This window comes from Dasypus novemcinctus, chromosome 13 (genome assembly GCF_030445035.2).
Source record: "Dasypus novemcinctus isolate mDasNov1 chromosome 13, mDasNov1.1.hap2, whole genome shotgun sequence".
Lineage (NCBI taxonomy): Eukaryota > Metazoa > Chordata > Mammalia > Cingulata > Dasypodidae > Dasypus > Dasypus novemcinctus.
In genome coordinates this window covers 59,708,348-59,722,578 of record NC_080685.1, presented here as the reverse complement: position 1 = coordinate 59,722,578, position 14,231 = coordinate 59,708,348, and the positions used below count along the sequence as shown (strand labels likewise).

Here is a 14,231-nt window from a genome sequence, read left to right as displayed (position 1 = left end):
TTTACTATACATTTGCTTATGTATGTTCATGTATGAATGACATACTTCAATAAAAATATTTTTAAAATGCTATACATCAATGGTTTGTATCCCTTCTTTTCATTAAATCTGGAATGTAATTCCCTGTATGGCATCTTATTTCTAATGTAGAAAAAGAACTTATCAAGCACAAAAGTTTACTCTAAGGATGTGTTTAGTGCAATTAAATTTATAAATTTATTCCAGTTTTAAAATGATAGCCAAAAATCCACCTGATGTTCATTTGGCATATTCTTCTCAATTCTGGTCATTAAACTATATCCTGAGTTAGGATGAAAGTAATGTAGCATTCAAGCTTTAAAATGACTGAAGTTAAAATACCAAAAGTGTCATGAGGTTGTCTGCACAGGACCGACAATATTTTCCATCACTTATAATAAGTTTTATTTGGCATGTCAAGAAGAGAGACCATAATCACAGCAGCAGCCATATAATATAAGACCGCCATAGAATTCATGCGGAATATTTTAAATGTTACCAGAGAGCAAAATGATTTAACTGATTTTTCAAGGACACTGCTCCAAATTATCCTATATGTATCCTTTGGAAATTTAAAGACCTTGGAGTAGCGTCTTCCATGTGAGACATCTTGAAAGATAATATTTTGGTTTCAGTGAATTACATGAATAAACTGCCAATCTGTGTTACTTTGATGGTGTTTTAAGGAATGTGATAATTTCATTCTTTAAATTTGCAGAATTTCTTTAGAAAAAAACTACAGTCTGCACATCCAAAGCAAGGACAATTCCTCCAATGAAAGTGGCTGCATCAAAGGTAGACTTCTGTGGAGGTCGTGAGGCTGGGGGAGTCACAGTGGTATTGTACCTGATGTAGGGACTGTAGGGAAAACTGTAGTAGAGAAAGCAGAGTTGTGATTTTAGCTGTAGAATTGGTTGGCAATGGAATGGCAGTAGAAGCAGAACAGAATTCTGTGCTGTTCACCATATGGTAATCACTAACTGTTGAATTACATGAAAGTAGCTGTTTACATTCTATTTAGAAGCAAGTAGTATTAGCAATGCTAGCATTAACACAGGATAAGTAGTTATAGCATTCACAGATTTCTGATCCTGGAGTGGTGGCTGGAGTGGTGGCCGAAATGGGGGTCATCACAGACGTCAGGATTTTCTGAGTGATGGGTGGTAAAGTGGGTTTGATGGTGGTAGGGGGGAGGCCGGTGTTCTGAGCCGCGGAGAGCACGAAGAGCACAGCCAGTGAAGTGGTGGCCCAAAGCTGTGAACCAGAGGGCCACTACATTGCGTCCTCAGCGCTGGTGCTCTCGCGAAGGTTGCAGTGAACACCACTCTGACCTTTTGTCCCTCGGTTTCCTGCAGTGCTGCCTCCCAGACTCCGCTCCATCACCTACCCCCTTACTCCCCGCCACCCTCGGGTGCTGTGGGGTCACTCTCCCATCTTAATTTAAGAGAATCTTGGCTATTCTTGGTTCTTGGTTGGAAATTTGACAGTGATCCTCTAGATCAGCTCTAATAGAATTTTCCACGGTGATGGAAAGGTTCTGCACTGTCAAATATGATAGCTGCTAGCCACATGTTATTTAGTACTAGAAATGTAGCTAGTATGACTAAGGTAATTTTTAATTTTAATTGAAGTTAAAGAGTCATATGTAGCTAGTGACTGCTGTATTGGATAGTACAGCTGTGCAGTATTATGAGAATTGACACCTTTATAGTATCAACGCTTCCAGTCCATAAAATGCTGTATCCCCCCATTTACTTAGGTCTTCTTTCTATCTTTCAAATAGTGTTTTATAATACTCTTCTGAAAGATATTAATTACCTTTTGTTAGCTTTATTCCTAAGTACGTTATATTTTTGAAGCCATTATAAATGGTATCTTTCTCATTCCATTTTTGAACTACTTAATACTTGTAGAAATATGCAGTTAATTTTTATCTATTGTTTTGTATCAACTTTGTTACACTATCTTTTTGATTCTAATAATGTATATGTAGATATACATATACATTATATAGATATACATATACATTATTGTAGATTTTTTTTGCATTTTATAGTCACACACACTATGAATAATGTCATTTTCATTTCTTTTACAAATCTTAAGCCTTTTATTCTCTTTTCTTGGCATATTGCACTGAATAGAACCTTTAGAAAAATTGTGAATAGAAGTGGCGTTATTAGGAACCCATATATTGTTACTGATCTTAAAGGGACTGCTTTCAATATTTAACAATTATATTTGCTAGAGGTTTTAGCTGACAAACTATTAGGCTAATGATGTTTCTTTCTATTCCTAACTTGCTAAAGTCTTTATAATACTTAGATATTGAATTTTATCAAAACAATTTTCTGGTTTTATGGAGATGATAAGGCAATTCTCCTTTAATCTGTTAATGCAGATTACATTGATTTTCTAATGTTACACTACTAGCTTTGCATTCCTAGAATAAACTCAATGTGTTTGTAATATGCTATTCTTTTTATTTATTGCTGGATTGAGTTTGCAAATATTTTGTTTAGGATTTTTGTATTTATGTTCATATGAGTGAAACTGGTCTACAATTTTCCTTTCCTGTACAGTTCTTGTTAGGGTTTGGTATAAAAAGTATTTGCTTCTTTTCTATACTCTGCAAGAGTTTGTGTAAGAATGGTATTTTTTATTCATTAAATTGCTGTTGAAGCTGTATAGACTCAGCATTCCCTTTTGGGAATTATTTGAATACTAATTGCAGCAGTTTGATATTATTTATGAATTCTAAAAATACATATTGGATTATGTTTGTGGACTGGTCTTTTCCTCTGGGCATATTAGATTATATTGGATTCAGAGGTTTCATTTTTACTTGATCAGGCCATGTCAGTAGGGCCATATCAGAGGAACCACACCACAGAGAAGGGAGGTAGAAGTTTTGAACTGGAGTCTGGGAAGTAAATACACCAGAGAGAGCATAGCAGCTGAGTCAGGAGAGAATTGAGCCCCAGGGAGAGAGACAAAACCTAGAGAGCCTGAGACCTACCAGTGACCTTGTGGAGAGAAAAGAGCAGTTGAGCCTGGAGAGAAATGAGCCCTGGGAGAGAGATGAGACTTATCCCAAATTACACCTGATATTGGAAGAAGCAGGGACCACAGAACCTTAGAGGAAGAGGAAGGCTGAACGTCAGTAGCCATCTTGCTCCAACAAGTGGCAACAGACTTTGGTGAGGGAAGTAACTTATGCTTTTTTTAAAAAAAATATTATTTTAAGATTTATTTACTTATTTTTCTCCCCCCCCCCCACGGTTGTCTGTTCTCTGTGTCTATTTGCTCCATCTTCTTTGTCCGCTTCTGTTGTTGTCAGTGGCACGGGAATTTATGTCATCTTGTGTCAGCTCTCCATGTGTGCGGAGCCATTCTTGGGCAGGCTGCACTTTCTTTTGTGCTGGGCGGCTCTCCTTACGGGGCGCATTCCCTGCGCATGGGGCTCCCCTACAAAGGGGACACCCCTGTGTGGCATGGCACTCCTTGCACGCATCAGCACCGCGCATGGGCCAGCTCCACATGGGTAATTTATGCTTTATGGTCTGGTAACTGTAAGTTTCTACCCCAGATAAATACCCTTTATGAAAGCACACAGATTTCTGGTATCTTTCATCAGCACCCCTTTGGCAGACTAAATCACTAATCCAATTCCTTTAATGGCCATATAACTGTGCTTTTTATTTCTTCTTCAATCTTTTTGGTTATATTTAGTCATTCATTTCATCTAGATATTCAAAATTTTGCCATAAAATCCTTCATAATATCCTCCTATTATATTTCTAATGTCTGCAACATCTGAATTATCCATTGCTGATACACATTTTTTCCATATTATTTTTTTCAATAAATTTTTTATTGAAATAAAACCTAGGGAATATGTGAATGCTCATTTTGCCAGAGTGGGTTATATCATTGGGTAGAGACCCATATAATGAGAGTGAAGGTATACCCACATCTTGGGGAGGACCGATGCCATCAAATAGAGGGAACTGTATCTCTCAAGAGAAATGGTGGCTCCCAGGGCATTAGGGCAGTTGAGCACGTCAAGCCCTCAACACTGTTGCAAGTATCTCTGAACATGGCTCTTCAAGAAATGAAGATTAACTGTCACTGTGGGCCCTAAGGGGAGGGGGAAATAGGTATAAAATAGATGGAACCAACATAACTGTGAGGGCAATAGAAGTGTTTCACAAGAGTATGCAAGGATGGATATAAAACATGTAATATTACACCAAAAACATATAGGGGCCGATAGACTAATATTGTAAATCATAATGTAAAACATAGGATAACTAAAAATTTAGAAAATTGTATAGCCTAAAGTATAAACCACAATGTAAACACAAATGTTACCTTGTTTGAAAGCTATTGTATCAATATCTGTACATCAGTATCAGTAAATATGGTATGAATATGTTAAAAGATTATTGCTGTGGAAGGGAAAAGGTTTTATATTGGATATGTGGTAGTACTGTATATTGTATATATGAATTACTGTGATCTAAAACTCTTGTGAAGATAAACTTAATAATTAGAAAAAAGAAAAAGATAGGATGTAGAATTTCTCCAAATTAATATGTGTTCTATATCTAACCTTTAAACTCATCGCTATATTCCATTTTACTATTAAGGGAACCTGGCATTATATTGGGCTTCACTTTTCAGGAAGTTTTGGATCACAGAGTGGTTCAACAATGGCAGCGGAGGAATACTGGTGTGGGATGTTATTGACAGGAGACATATGGTTGACAGGGAGTTATACAGGGCATGTGTCCAGGGTACATGGAAATGTTTGGATATATTCATAGTGGAAAAAATTAAAAACAACGGCTAGGGGGTGGTGCTGGGTTCCTGGCTGGGGGGGCTCTGTCGCGGTCCCTAGGGGAGCAGCGGCAGTCCCCCCGGTGCAACGTCAAGGACCAGGAAGGAATGAGGGCCCAACAGTGAGTCCCTGATACTAATGACTATGCTTGTGAGTCTGTGCACCTGAAATAAGAACAAGGCCTAGAGCAGCAGTGTGCCTAAGAGTTCCCTCCTGAGAGCCTCCGTGTTACTCAAATGTGGCCAGTCTCGAAGCCAAACTCAGCATGTAAATGCACTGCCTTCCCCCCAGCGTGGGACATGACTCCCGGGGATGAGCCTCCCTGGCACCAAGGGAACACTACCAAGTACCAGCTGATGATGTAACTAGAAAATGACCTTGAATAAAAGGTTCAACTCGGACCAGCAGAATATCACTGTCTACGTATAATAACAGGAGTTAAAAATGCTTTTTGACCTAAATCAAGGGGGAAATGGAAAGGACAAATGAGTTTATATGGCTATGAGTCTCTAAAAGAGAGTCTGGAGGTTATTAGAGGGGTTGCCCCTATGCACACCTGAGCAGAGTCTCAGAGACAGGTAAAGTAGATACAACACCAGGTATTGGTTCTTCTGAGGGCTACAGAGACCCACAGGTTTTATGGTCATGGCAGATGGAGTTCACTGCCATGTCAGTTGGCCCTTCTTTGGAGTTGGTGTTTCTGAGTGATGGAACTGGACTCAGATGTGATCTCTTTTCACAAGCCTTTCCTGTTACTTTACCAGAATTGTAGTTGGTGCTGGGGTTTAAGATATATCTAGGAGATCTGAATCTCTGGACTGACCATATGATAGCCAGGCCCTGAGCCTCAACAGACTTCAGCTCCTACACTCTGGTTTATTGAACTTACCCCACTCAGCTAACATGGAGTTGAAGAAGGTCAACCACCACACCATGGAGCCAAGAGTACCTACAACTGAAAGCAGGAGGATTGTATACAGCTTCCATGTGGAATCTCAGCCCCCTCTTGACATAGATGTGGAATGGACACAACCAATCCAAGGTCCACAGGATGGAGGAATACAGTAAGGATTAGAGTGGACTTACTGATATTCTATTCATGAACTATTGTGGTTAGTAATTGAAGAAAATGTGGCATTGGTGTGGAAAAAGTGGCCATGGTGGTTGCTGGGTGTGGGGAATGGGAGGAAGAGATGAGATGTGTAGGCGTTTTCGGGACTTGGAGTTGTCCTGGGTGGTGCTGCAGGGACAATTACCTGACATTGTAGATCCTCCCATGGCCCACTGGATGGAACGTGGGAGAGTGTGGGCTATGATGTGGACCATTGACCATGAGGTGCAACGATGCCCAGAGATGTATTCACCAAATGCAGCAGATGTGTCGTGATGATGGGGGAGAGTGTTGCTGTGGGGGGAGTGGTGGGGTGGGTGGGGACCTCATATTTTTTGAATGTAATATTTTAAAAAAATGAATTAAAAAAATAAAAATAAATAAATAAAAGTATTCTAAAAAAAAAGAAATAAAACATGTACATAAAATCACCAAGGGTGTAGTTCAATACCTTATTAAAAAGTAAATAAGCCCATGTAATTGCTACTAATGTCAAGCCAAAGAACCATAAAAATATAATCAAATATCTTTTTTTGGATTCATAAATAGTATCAATATGCTACAACTCCTCTTTCAATAATTGATGGTGTAAATAAGCAAAAAATCAACAAGGATATAGAATGCTTTGGAACAATGCTGTCAATGAGTATAACCTACCTGACACTTAAAAAAACAATCCAACAACAAAATATACATTATTCTTGGTTGTACATGAAATAAAGCAAGATGGTTCAGATTCTAGGTTATAAAACAAGTCTCAATAAACTCAAGAGTTCAAGTTATACAAAGTTATAGTCTCTGACTACAATGAAATTAAATTTTAAATCAGTAACTTTAAGCTATCTGGGAAATACCCAAAAATTTAGAAACTAAATACACTTCTAAATAACCCATGGGTGAAAGTAAAAATAAAAAAGAAAATCAGAAATTATTTTGAATTGAATAAAAAACATTTAGAAATTTGATGCAGTGAATTCTATGTTAGAACAAAAAAGTTCTCAAATCAGTGATCTCAGTTTAGACCTTAAGGATTTAGAAAAGGAAGAACAAATTAACCCCAAATAGAAAACAGAAATAATAAAGATCACAGTAGAAATAAAAGAAATAGGAAACAGGAAAATCAGTGCATAAAATCAAGTAAACAAATCTGGTTCTTTTTGTCTGATCAGGACAAAAAGAGAGAAGACACAAATTTCCAATCACAGAAATGAGAAGGTAGACATACTACAATTACTAAAAGGATAATAGGGGTATATAACATGCAACTTTATGCCAATAAATTAGATAAGTTATATGAAAGTACATATTCTTTAAAAGACCAAAGCTCGCAAGTTCACTTAGGAAGAAACAGATGATAGTTTTGTATCTACTAAATAAATTGCCTATAATTTATGAAAGAAATGGAATTATTTCTATATCTATTAAAGAAATTGAGAATTTGTGGTTTTAAAACTTTCCCACAAAGCCCAAATAGATTCACTGGTGAATTCTACCAAAAATGTAATGAAAAAATAATATACAACCCCACAGAAAATGTCCCAAAAAATGGAAGGGTAAGAAGTACTTCCTAACTCATTCTAACAAGTCTGTGTTTCCCTGGTATCAAAGTCAAACAGTTACTACCACAAAGGAAAACTACCTAACCAATATCCCTCATGGATATTCATGCAAAAGTACTGAACAAAATTTTAGCTGACTGAATTTAATAATATATAAGAAGATAGTATATCATGACCAAGAGAGATTTATTCCAGGAATGCAAGTTAAGTTTCACATTGACAAATCAATCAATATAATACACCATATTAACAGACTAAAAATAGATAACTCATATGACTGTCTCATTAGATGCAGAAAAAGGTTTTGACAATTCTTCATCCATTCCTGGCTAAAAAAAAAAAAAATGTCAGCAGCACAAGGGAATTTTCTCAATCTAATAAAGGGCATCTATGAAAAACCTATAGCTAACATTCTACTGAAAGATGACAGAAGGAATACATTTCCTCTAAGACAAGGACTTACCACTGTGTGGTATTTGTCACAGAAGTGCTGGCAAATGAAGACAATATTAAATTATATGCTTGAAAGAAGTTAAATTGGGAAGTTTGATGTAGTATATGTTACCACAATTTAAAAAAATATAAAATTAATGTCATACCGCTATTCGTTTATTAGAATATCTAAAATTAGAAAGATTGACCACATGAAATGTTGGTGAGGACATGATGCAACTGCAACTCTCATACATTGCTGATGGAAGTGTAAAATGATTTAATCACTTTGGAAAGCAGTTTGACAGCTTCTTTTAGAAAGTCACATATATGTACCATATGACTCAACCATCACTCCTAGATAGTGACACAAAAGAAATGAAAGTGTATGTCCATTCAAAGACTTGTACATGAGTATTCATTGAACTTTATTTGTAAACATTAAAAGCTGGAAAAAACTCAAATGCCCAGCAATGGGCAATGGATAAATAGTGTATATCCATATAATGAACTACTACATAGCAATAAACGGCCTGAGCATCTGATACAAGCAACACATGCAGTTTCAAAGATAATTATACTTAGTTGAAAGAAGCCAGACCAAAAAATGGTACATACTGTATGATTCCATTCATAAAAAATTCTAAAAAATAAAAATTTCTATGGTGTTTGAAAGTAGATCAGACATTGCCTAGGGACAAGATATCAACATATAGAAGGAAAGTTTGGGAGTGTTAGATATGTTTACTATCTTGATTATAGTGATTGTTATACATGTGCAGGCATATTTTAGAACTTGTCGAATTGTACACTTTAAATATGTGTAGTTTATTATAAAGCAAAAGCTGTTAAAACCAAACTAAACTAAACTACAAGGAAGAGAGAATTATTACCTTCATCTTTTCCAGCTCATGAAGTTCCTTATTAGGATTCTTTTCAGAATGAGCTGCTTTACTCAAAGCCATTGCTGTTACTATCCCTTTGCAACAACTGGGGAAAAAACAGACAGAAAGACCTATTTATTATTGTTTCCTCTTACAACTGTTTTAAATCCAGATATAGTAGAAGCTTACCATAATAATTCAGTTACTGACTCACAAAGGAAAAAAATTTGTCTTGTCCTCACTTTCCCAACTTTGCCTTCTTTCTTTCTTCCATTCCTTTCATTCTTGGGTACTGGTAACATTGGTTTGAAATGAAGGAAAAAATTGACTAGATCCTATCTGGCATAAAAGTTATTTCATGAATTTGAAATAATCATACTGATGATTCACTGCCAGTTAATAAATTATAAATTTCAGATCCCATTTTTATTTGTGGCAAACTTCTAGCTTTTCAGATATAAGATTTTAAAATACATATTTTTTACTGGCATTTACTGACTATATATTCAGCTTTGCATAGAATTGTACAGGAAACCAGAACTTTCTTCATAAACGCAAAAGTGAAAAGTGTAATTTATTTATGCAAGCAAATGGGTCTTTGGTTTTTCCTAACTCCCAACCCACACATATACACACCTTCTACCCTATCTATGATAACACTGCTTTCAAAAGAATTCTAACACCATTGGGAGAACCAAAATCTCATATTCCAAGTGGGTACAATGTTGAGGGTAGTTTAAAAACTGGACTAATATTTTACTACCATTTTCTTTTCTGCTTTATGTCATATTTAATCTTCAAAAGGGCAACAATAAAATACCCAGATAGTTTTACCTGTTTAAATGAACGGTATATTGGGCCAACTTTATTGCCAGAGTAGTCGCATCTAGCTCTAATCTTGTAATTCCTATTTCACGTTTCTCCACACTTTCCTCCTCAGACTTTGGGAGAGTATCTTGATCAGTAAAGTCAGGTATCATTAAAATCAACAAATTTACCATCCACTGGATCATGGATATATGCAATTCATCCATCTGTTTAAAAATAATGTTATTTAAATAATTAAAAGAGTCAAAGCTATAGTGAATTTAGAAATAGATATTAATAGCTGTGTCCATTATTCAACAACACTATAATTCTTAATGAAATTCAATCTTTGCCATCCAGTTAGTGTACCCTAACTGGATATTTTCTTTTGTTCATTTTAGTGGATAGAATTTGTCTCCTCAAAAGATATGGTCAAGTGCTAATCCCTGGTACCTGTGAATGTGACCTTATTTGGAAATGGTGTCATTGTAGATATAATCAAATTAAAATGAAGTCATCCTGGATTAAGATGGGTCCTAATCCACTGACTAGGGGACTATAAAAGAGGGACGTTTAGAAACAGACAGAGAAATACAGAGAAAAGTCCATGTAATAACAGAGGCAAAGATCAGAGTTATGTGCCACAAACCAAGGAATGCCAGGGATTGCTGGCAAAAACCAGAAGCTGAGGAGGAGTCAGGGAAGGGTTTTTCCCTAGAGTCTTCAGAGGGAACATGGCCCCGCTGACACCTTGATTTCAGACTTCTGTCCTCCAGAACTGTGAGAGAATAAATATTTTGTTTTAAGCCCATCTGTTTGTGGTAAATTGTTACAGCAGCCCTATGAAACTAATACACTCACTGTACTACATTAAATTACTCTTTCTCTTCTTTAGCTTGGTCAAGGATATTAACCCATTAAAGCTGCAATTCCCAAATTGTGCATCATTGCAAACTAGGGCACCATGATGAATTTACAGGGCTTCTGTGGGATTGTAAATTCTCAAGGGAAATGAATAAATTCAACATGTGTCAAGCACATGAACAGTTTCAAATATTTGATTTACTATGTGTCTTCTGATATTATTTCCATGTGAAGCTAGTTTTATTGGTAGTTGCTAAAATAAACAAGTACTGTGTGAAAATCAATGAGGAATAGGAAAAGAGGGTGGCAGTGTCCTATCTGATTCCAAGGTGTTTTAATTTCCTTGCTGCCAAAGCATGTACCATGCAATGTGTCAGCTTAAACAACGGGAATTAATTGGTTCCTGGTTTTGAGGCTGGGAGAAGTCCAAAATCCAAAGTGTCATAAAGGCAATGCTTTCCCCTGGAAGACTGTGACATTCTAGGGTTGGCTACTATCTTTGGCCTTTGGCCTTTCTGGCACATGGTAACGCACATAGTGGCTTCTCCTGGCTTCTCCCTTCTCTTCCAGGTTCCACTGATTTTCAGTTTCTGGCTGTTCCCTCTGGCTTTTTTTCTGTCTGGCTTTCTCTCTGTTTAAAAAGGACTACAGGAATCTGGATTAAAGCCCAACCTGGTTCACTTGTGCCACACCATAACTAATTTACATCTTGAAAACATCTTATTTATAATGGCTCTACACCCACAGGAATGGATTCAAGAACATGTTTTTCTGGGGTACATAATCCAAGCTACTACACAAGGTGTGAGAAATTTTACAATATGCAATAAGTGCACTTATCTACTAAATAATATGATTATATGAAAAATAAAAGCTTTTTTCCCTTTCAATATATGTTTGTTGAATGAATAAATGAAAATCAAGTTTGGTAGTCCACCTAGTACTGAAACCCAAATTTCCTGACTATTAATTCAGGAGGAAAGATTGTTAATGCACAGTTGATCAGGCCCTGTCTTGCCTAGCCATCCTTATCTTCCTTTGGGTGCCATGTACAATTTCTCAAAGAAGCCAGTTCTACTGATGCCTGTGTCTTACAATCAGAGGATACCCATTCAGGAAGCTTCACCAAGGCTGTGCTTACCTCTTTGGGGACCATTCATTGCCCTGTACTTTAAAAACAGGAAATATATCTTTGTCTAAAGAGGATTTCTGGAAGTCTATTGATAATTTTCCACTGACAGGTATAGTTGCCTTTTGACTATTATGTAAGCTTTTCAGAGAGGTTGTTGATGTGGGGAGAATGGGGGGTGTGCAGAGTGGGGTGTATGGGAACCTCATATTTTTAAATTAACATTTTTTTGTGATCTACGTATCTTTAAAAAAAAGATGATTAAAAATAAATTTAAAAAATACAAAGAAACTTAAAAAAAAATAAAGTGTTTTTCCAGGATTAAAAAAAAATGTTTTCCTAGAAACTGGTGTTCTTGTCTTGTGTCAAGTAGCACAACAGATGAGGCTCTTGAAGGCTGGTGGCTTATTAGCCCTAACATTGGGCTCTGTATCCCATGAAGGGCTAAACTCTTGGGCTTGTTTAGCATGGCAGTCTCCAAAGACCTCTCAGGGGCATCTCACCTGAACCAGCCAATCTTATTCTCTTCCTTACTTTCAAAATGGGATGAATTAGGTCATGTGCCCACCCTTGAAACTATCACTGAAGCCAGGAGAATATAATGCACTGATGGGTTAGGCCTTGTCATATATTCCCTCCTTGGGGAAGAATTCCCTACTCCTAGGCCCCAACCAAGAGCTTATGGAGTAAGAGTGGGAAAGCGCTGAAGAATCTGCCACAAGAAGCATACAATAAATGTCTAATACAGCTGTGATTTGGGGCAAGACAGCAAGAGATGGTCATCAACCACAGACTTATGCCAGGCAGAATCAACTTCTACCCCTCAACCAATGCTCATTTAGGGCAGCGGGTCTCTTTTCCAGGCTTTCCGATCCTTTTTTTTTTTTCTGCATTGTTCAGGTCAGTAAGCTGCCCAAGGGCAACAAGTGGGTGTGTTTTACCTCCACCTCCCCACAGGGCTTTGCTTTTAGGTTACAGTAGTTACAGTAGTACTCAAAGATAGACTATTGAATTGAATGAGTACATAAAATCCATCTAAGTAAAGTGTGAATACTGTTAGAGACATGAAGTAAAAGCCTTAGATAAATCATTTTCTCTAACATAACAAATCCCAGGAATATAGGCCTTCAGATTACCTTTTGATTTGATCATCTCTTTAAACTATAAAACAGATCATGTCATTCCCCAGTTTAAAACCCTCTAGTAGATGATTTCTGGGAAGATGACAGAAAATTAAAGGACAGTCAGAAACAGACCGGAAAAAAATTATTCTAGGGTTTAGGACACAAGGGGAAGGCTGGTCACCTACCAGAAGAGAGAGGGGAACAGGAAAAGAAATCTTGAGGGAAAGACCATGAGTAGAAGCTGCAACTGCAGCTACAGGTAGCCTTCCCCCCACCCTTCAAACAGCTACCTTTGAATTCTCCAGTCTCTGGCTGGCAGCTATGGACAGAGGGCGCCTCCCCAGATCTGCCTCCCCAGAAAATGGGAGAGAGAGGGACGCAGCCTAAGGCTGATTGAGCTTTCAGCCCACAAATTTGGTCTGCTGTGTCCATTGAGGCTGAGTGGAGCCGTGCTACTGTTTGCCTTGGGAGACAGCACAGAGCTAAAGAGGTCCGATCCTCTCAATCACCCTCTCTCCTGACCAGGACCAACTGTTCACGATGCAAAGGGGAGTGGAATCATTTCCTACCCGGGAAAAGGGAGGGAGCTGCCAGCAAAGCCTGGAGAACAGCCTCTAAGAAAGTTGGAATTGAGAGGCTCGGGATAGCCTGGAGGCAGGATCCTCTGTGGCATTGTTGCTGTTGATGTTGTAGTGAACACACTCCAATGGGGGATGGAACTGAGAAGGCTGTTTAAGAGTGTCATCTGGCACATCAAGGAAATGCATGTGAGAAAATTAAAAGTAAATAAAAGAGGCTTTTTACCAGTCTTTACAACCTTCCTCCCTAAGGCCCCTGGAGATGGCTCTGCAACCTGTTACTGGGCTCGTGGCCCAGATTTGAGCAACTAAATAGGGACAATCCTAAAGACCTAGAAAAGGTTAAACCAAGAATAAAATAGTAACACACAGTGTCTCACCACTGAATCCCCAGGAAAGAGATAGAAATTGAGCATCAGTAAACTTACCAACATAATCAGATGCCTAGACACCAACAAAAAATTGTAAGGCAAACTTATAATGAAAAAATGACTCAAGAAAAGGAATATATCAAAGCCCCAGAAGAGACACAGAATTTGAGGCAACTAATCAACAAGGTTCATAAAAATCTCCAAAATCAAATCAATGAGTTGAAAGACAATATGGCTAAAGAGATAAAGGACATCAAGAAGACACTGAACAAGCACAAAGAAGAATTTCAAAACTTGAAAATAAAAATAACAGCTTATGGGAATGAAAGGCAAAGAGGTGAGATAAAAAACACTTTAGAGATGGAAGGGCAAGATGGTGGCTGAGTAAGGAGCTCCAAGAGTCAGCTTGTCCTACAGGGCAGTTAGTAATCACCCAGAGATATCTAAAGCACCTGTTTGGGGGGCCCAGGAGACCAGATGAGCATCCTGCAACATCCTTGAAAGTAGGAAG

The 14,231-nt window shown here is 37.7% G+C and overlaps 1 protein-coding gene across 1 annotated transcript in view; it reads right to left on the bottom strand.

The window, feature by feature from the left end:
- Positions 1-14,231, bottom strand: part of AXDND1 (axonemal dynein light chain domain containing 1) — a 177,363-nt gene that overhangs the window by 56,487 nt on the left and 106,645 nt on the right. Inside the window, exons 19-20 of the mRNA XM_058274806.2 lie at positions 9,682-9,881; positions 8,857-8,953 (exon numbers count right to left, since the gene is read on the bottom strand). Coding sequence (XP_058130789.1) covers positions 8,857-8,953; positions 9,682-9,881 — 297 coding nt within the window. The remainder of the gene's footprint in view (positions 1-8,856; positions 8,954-9,681; positions 9,882-14,231) is intronic.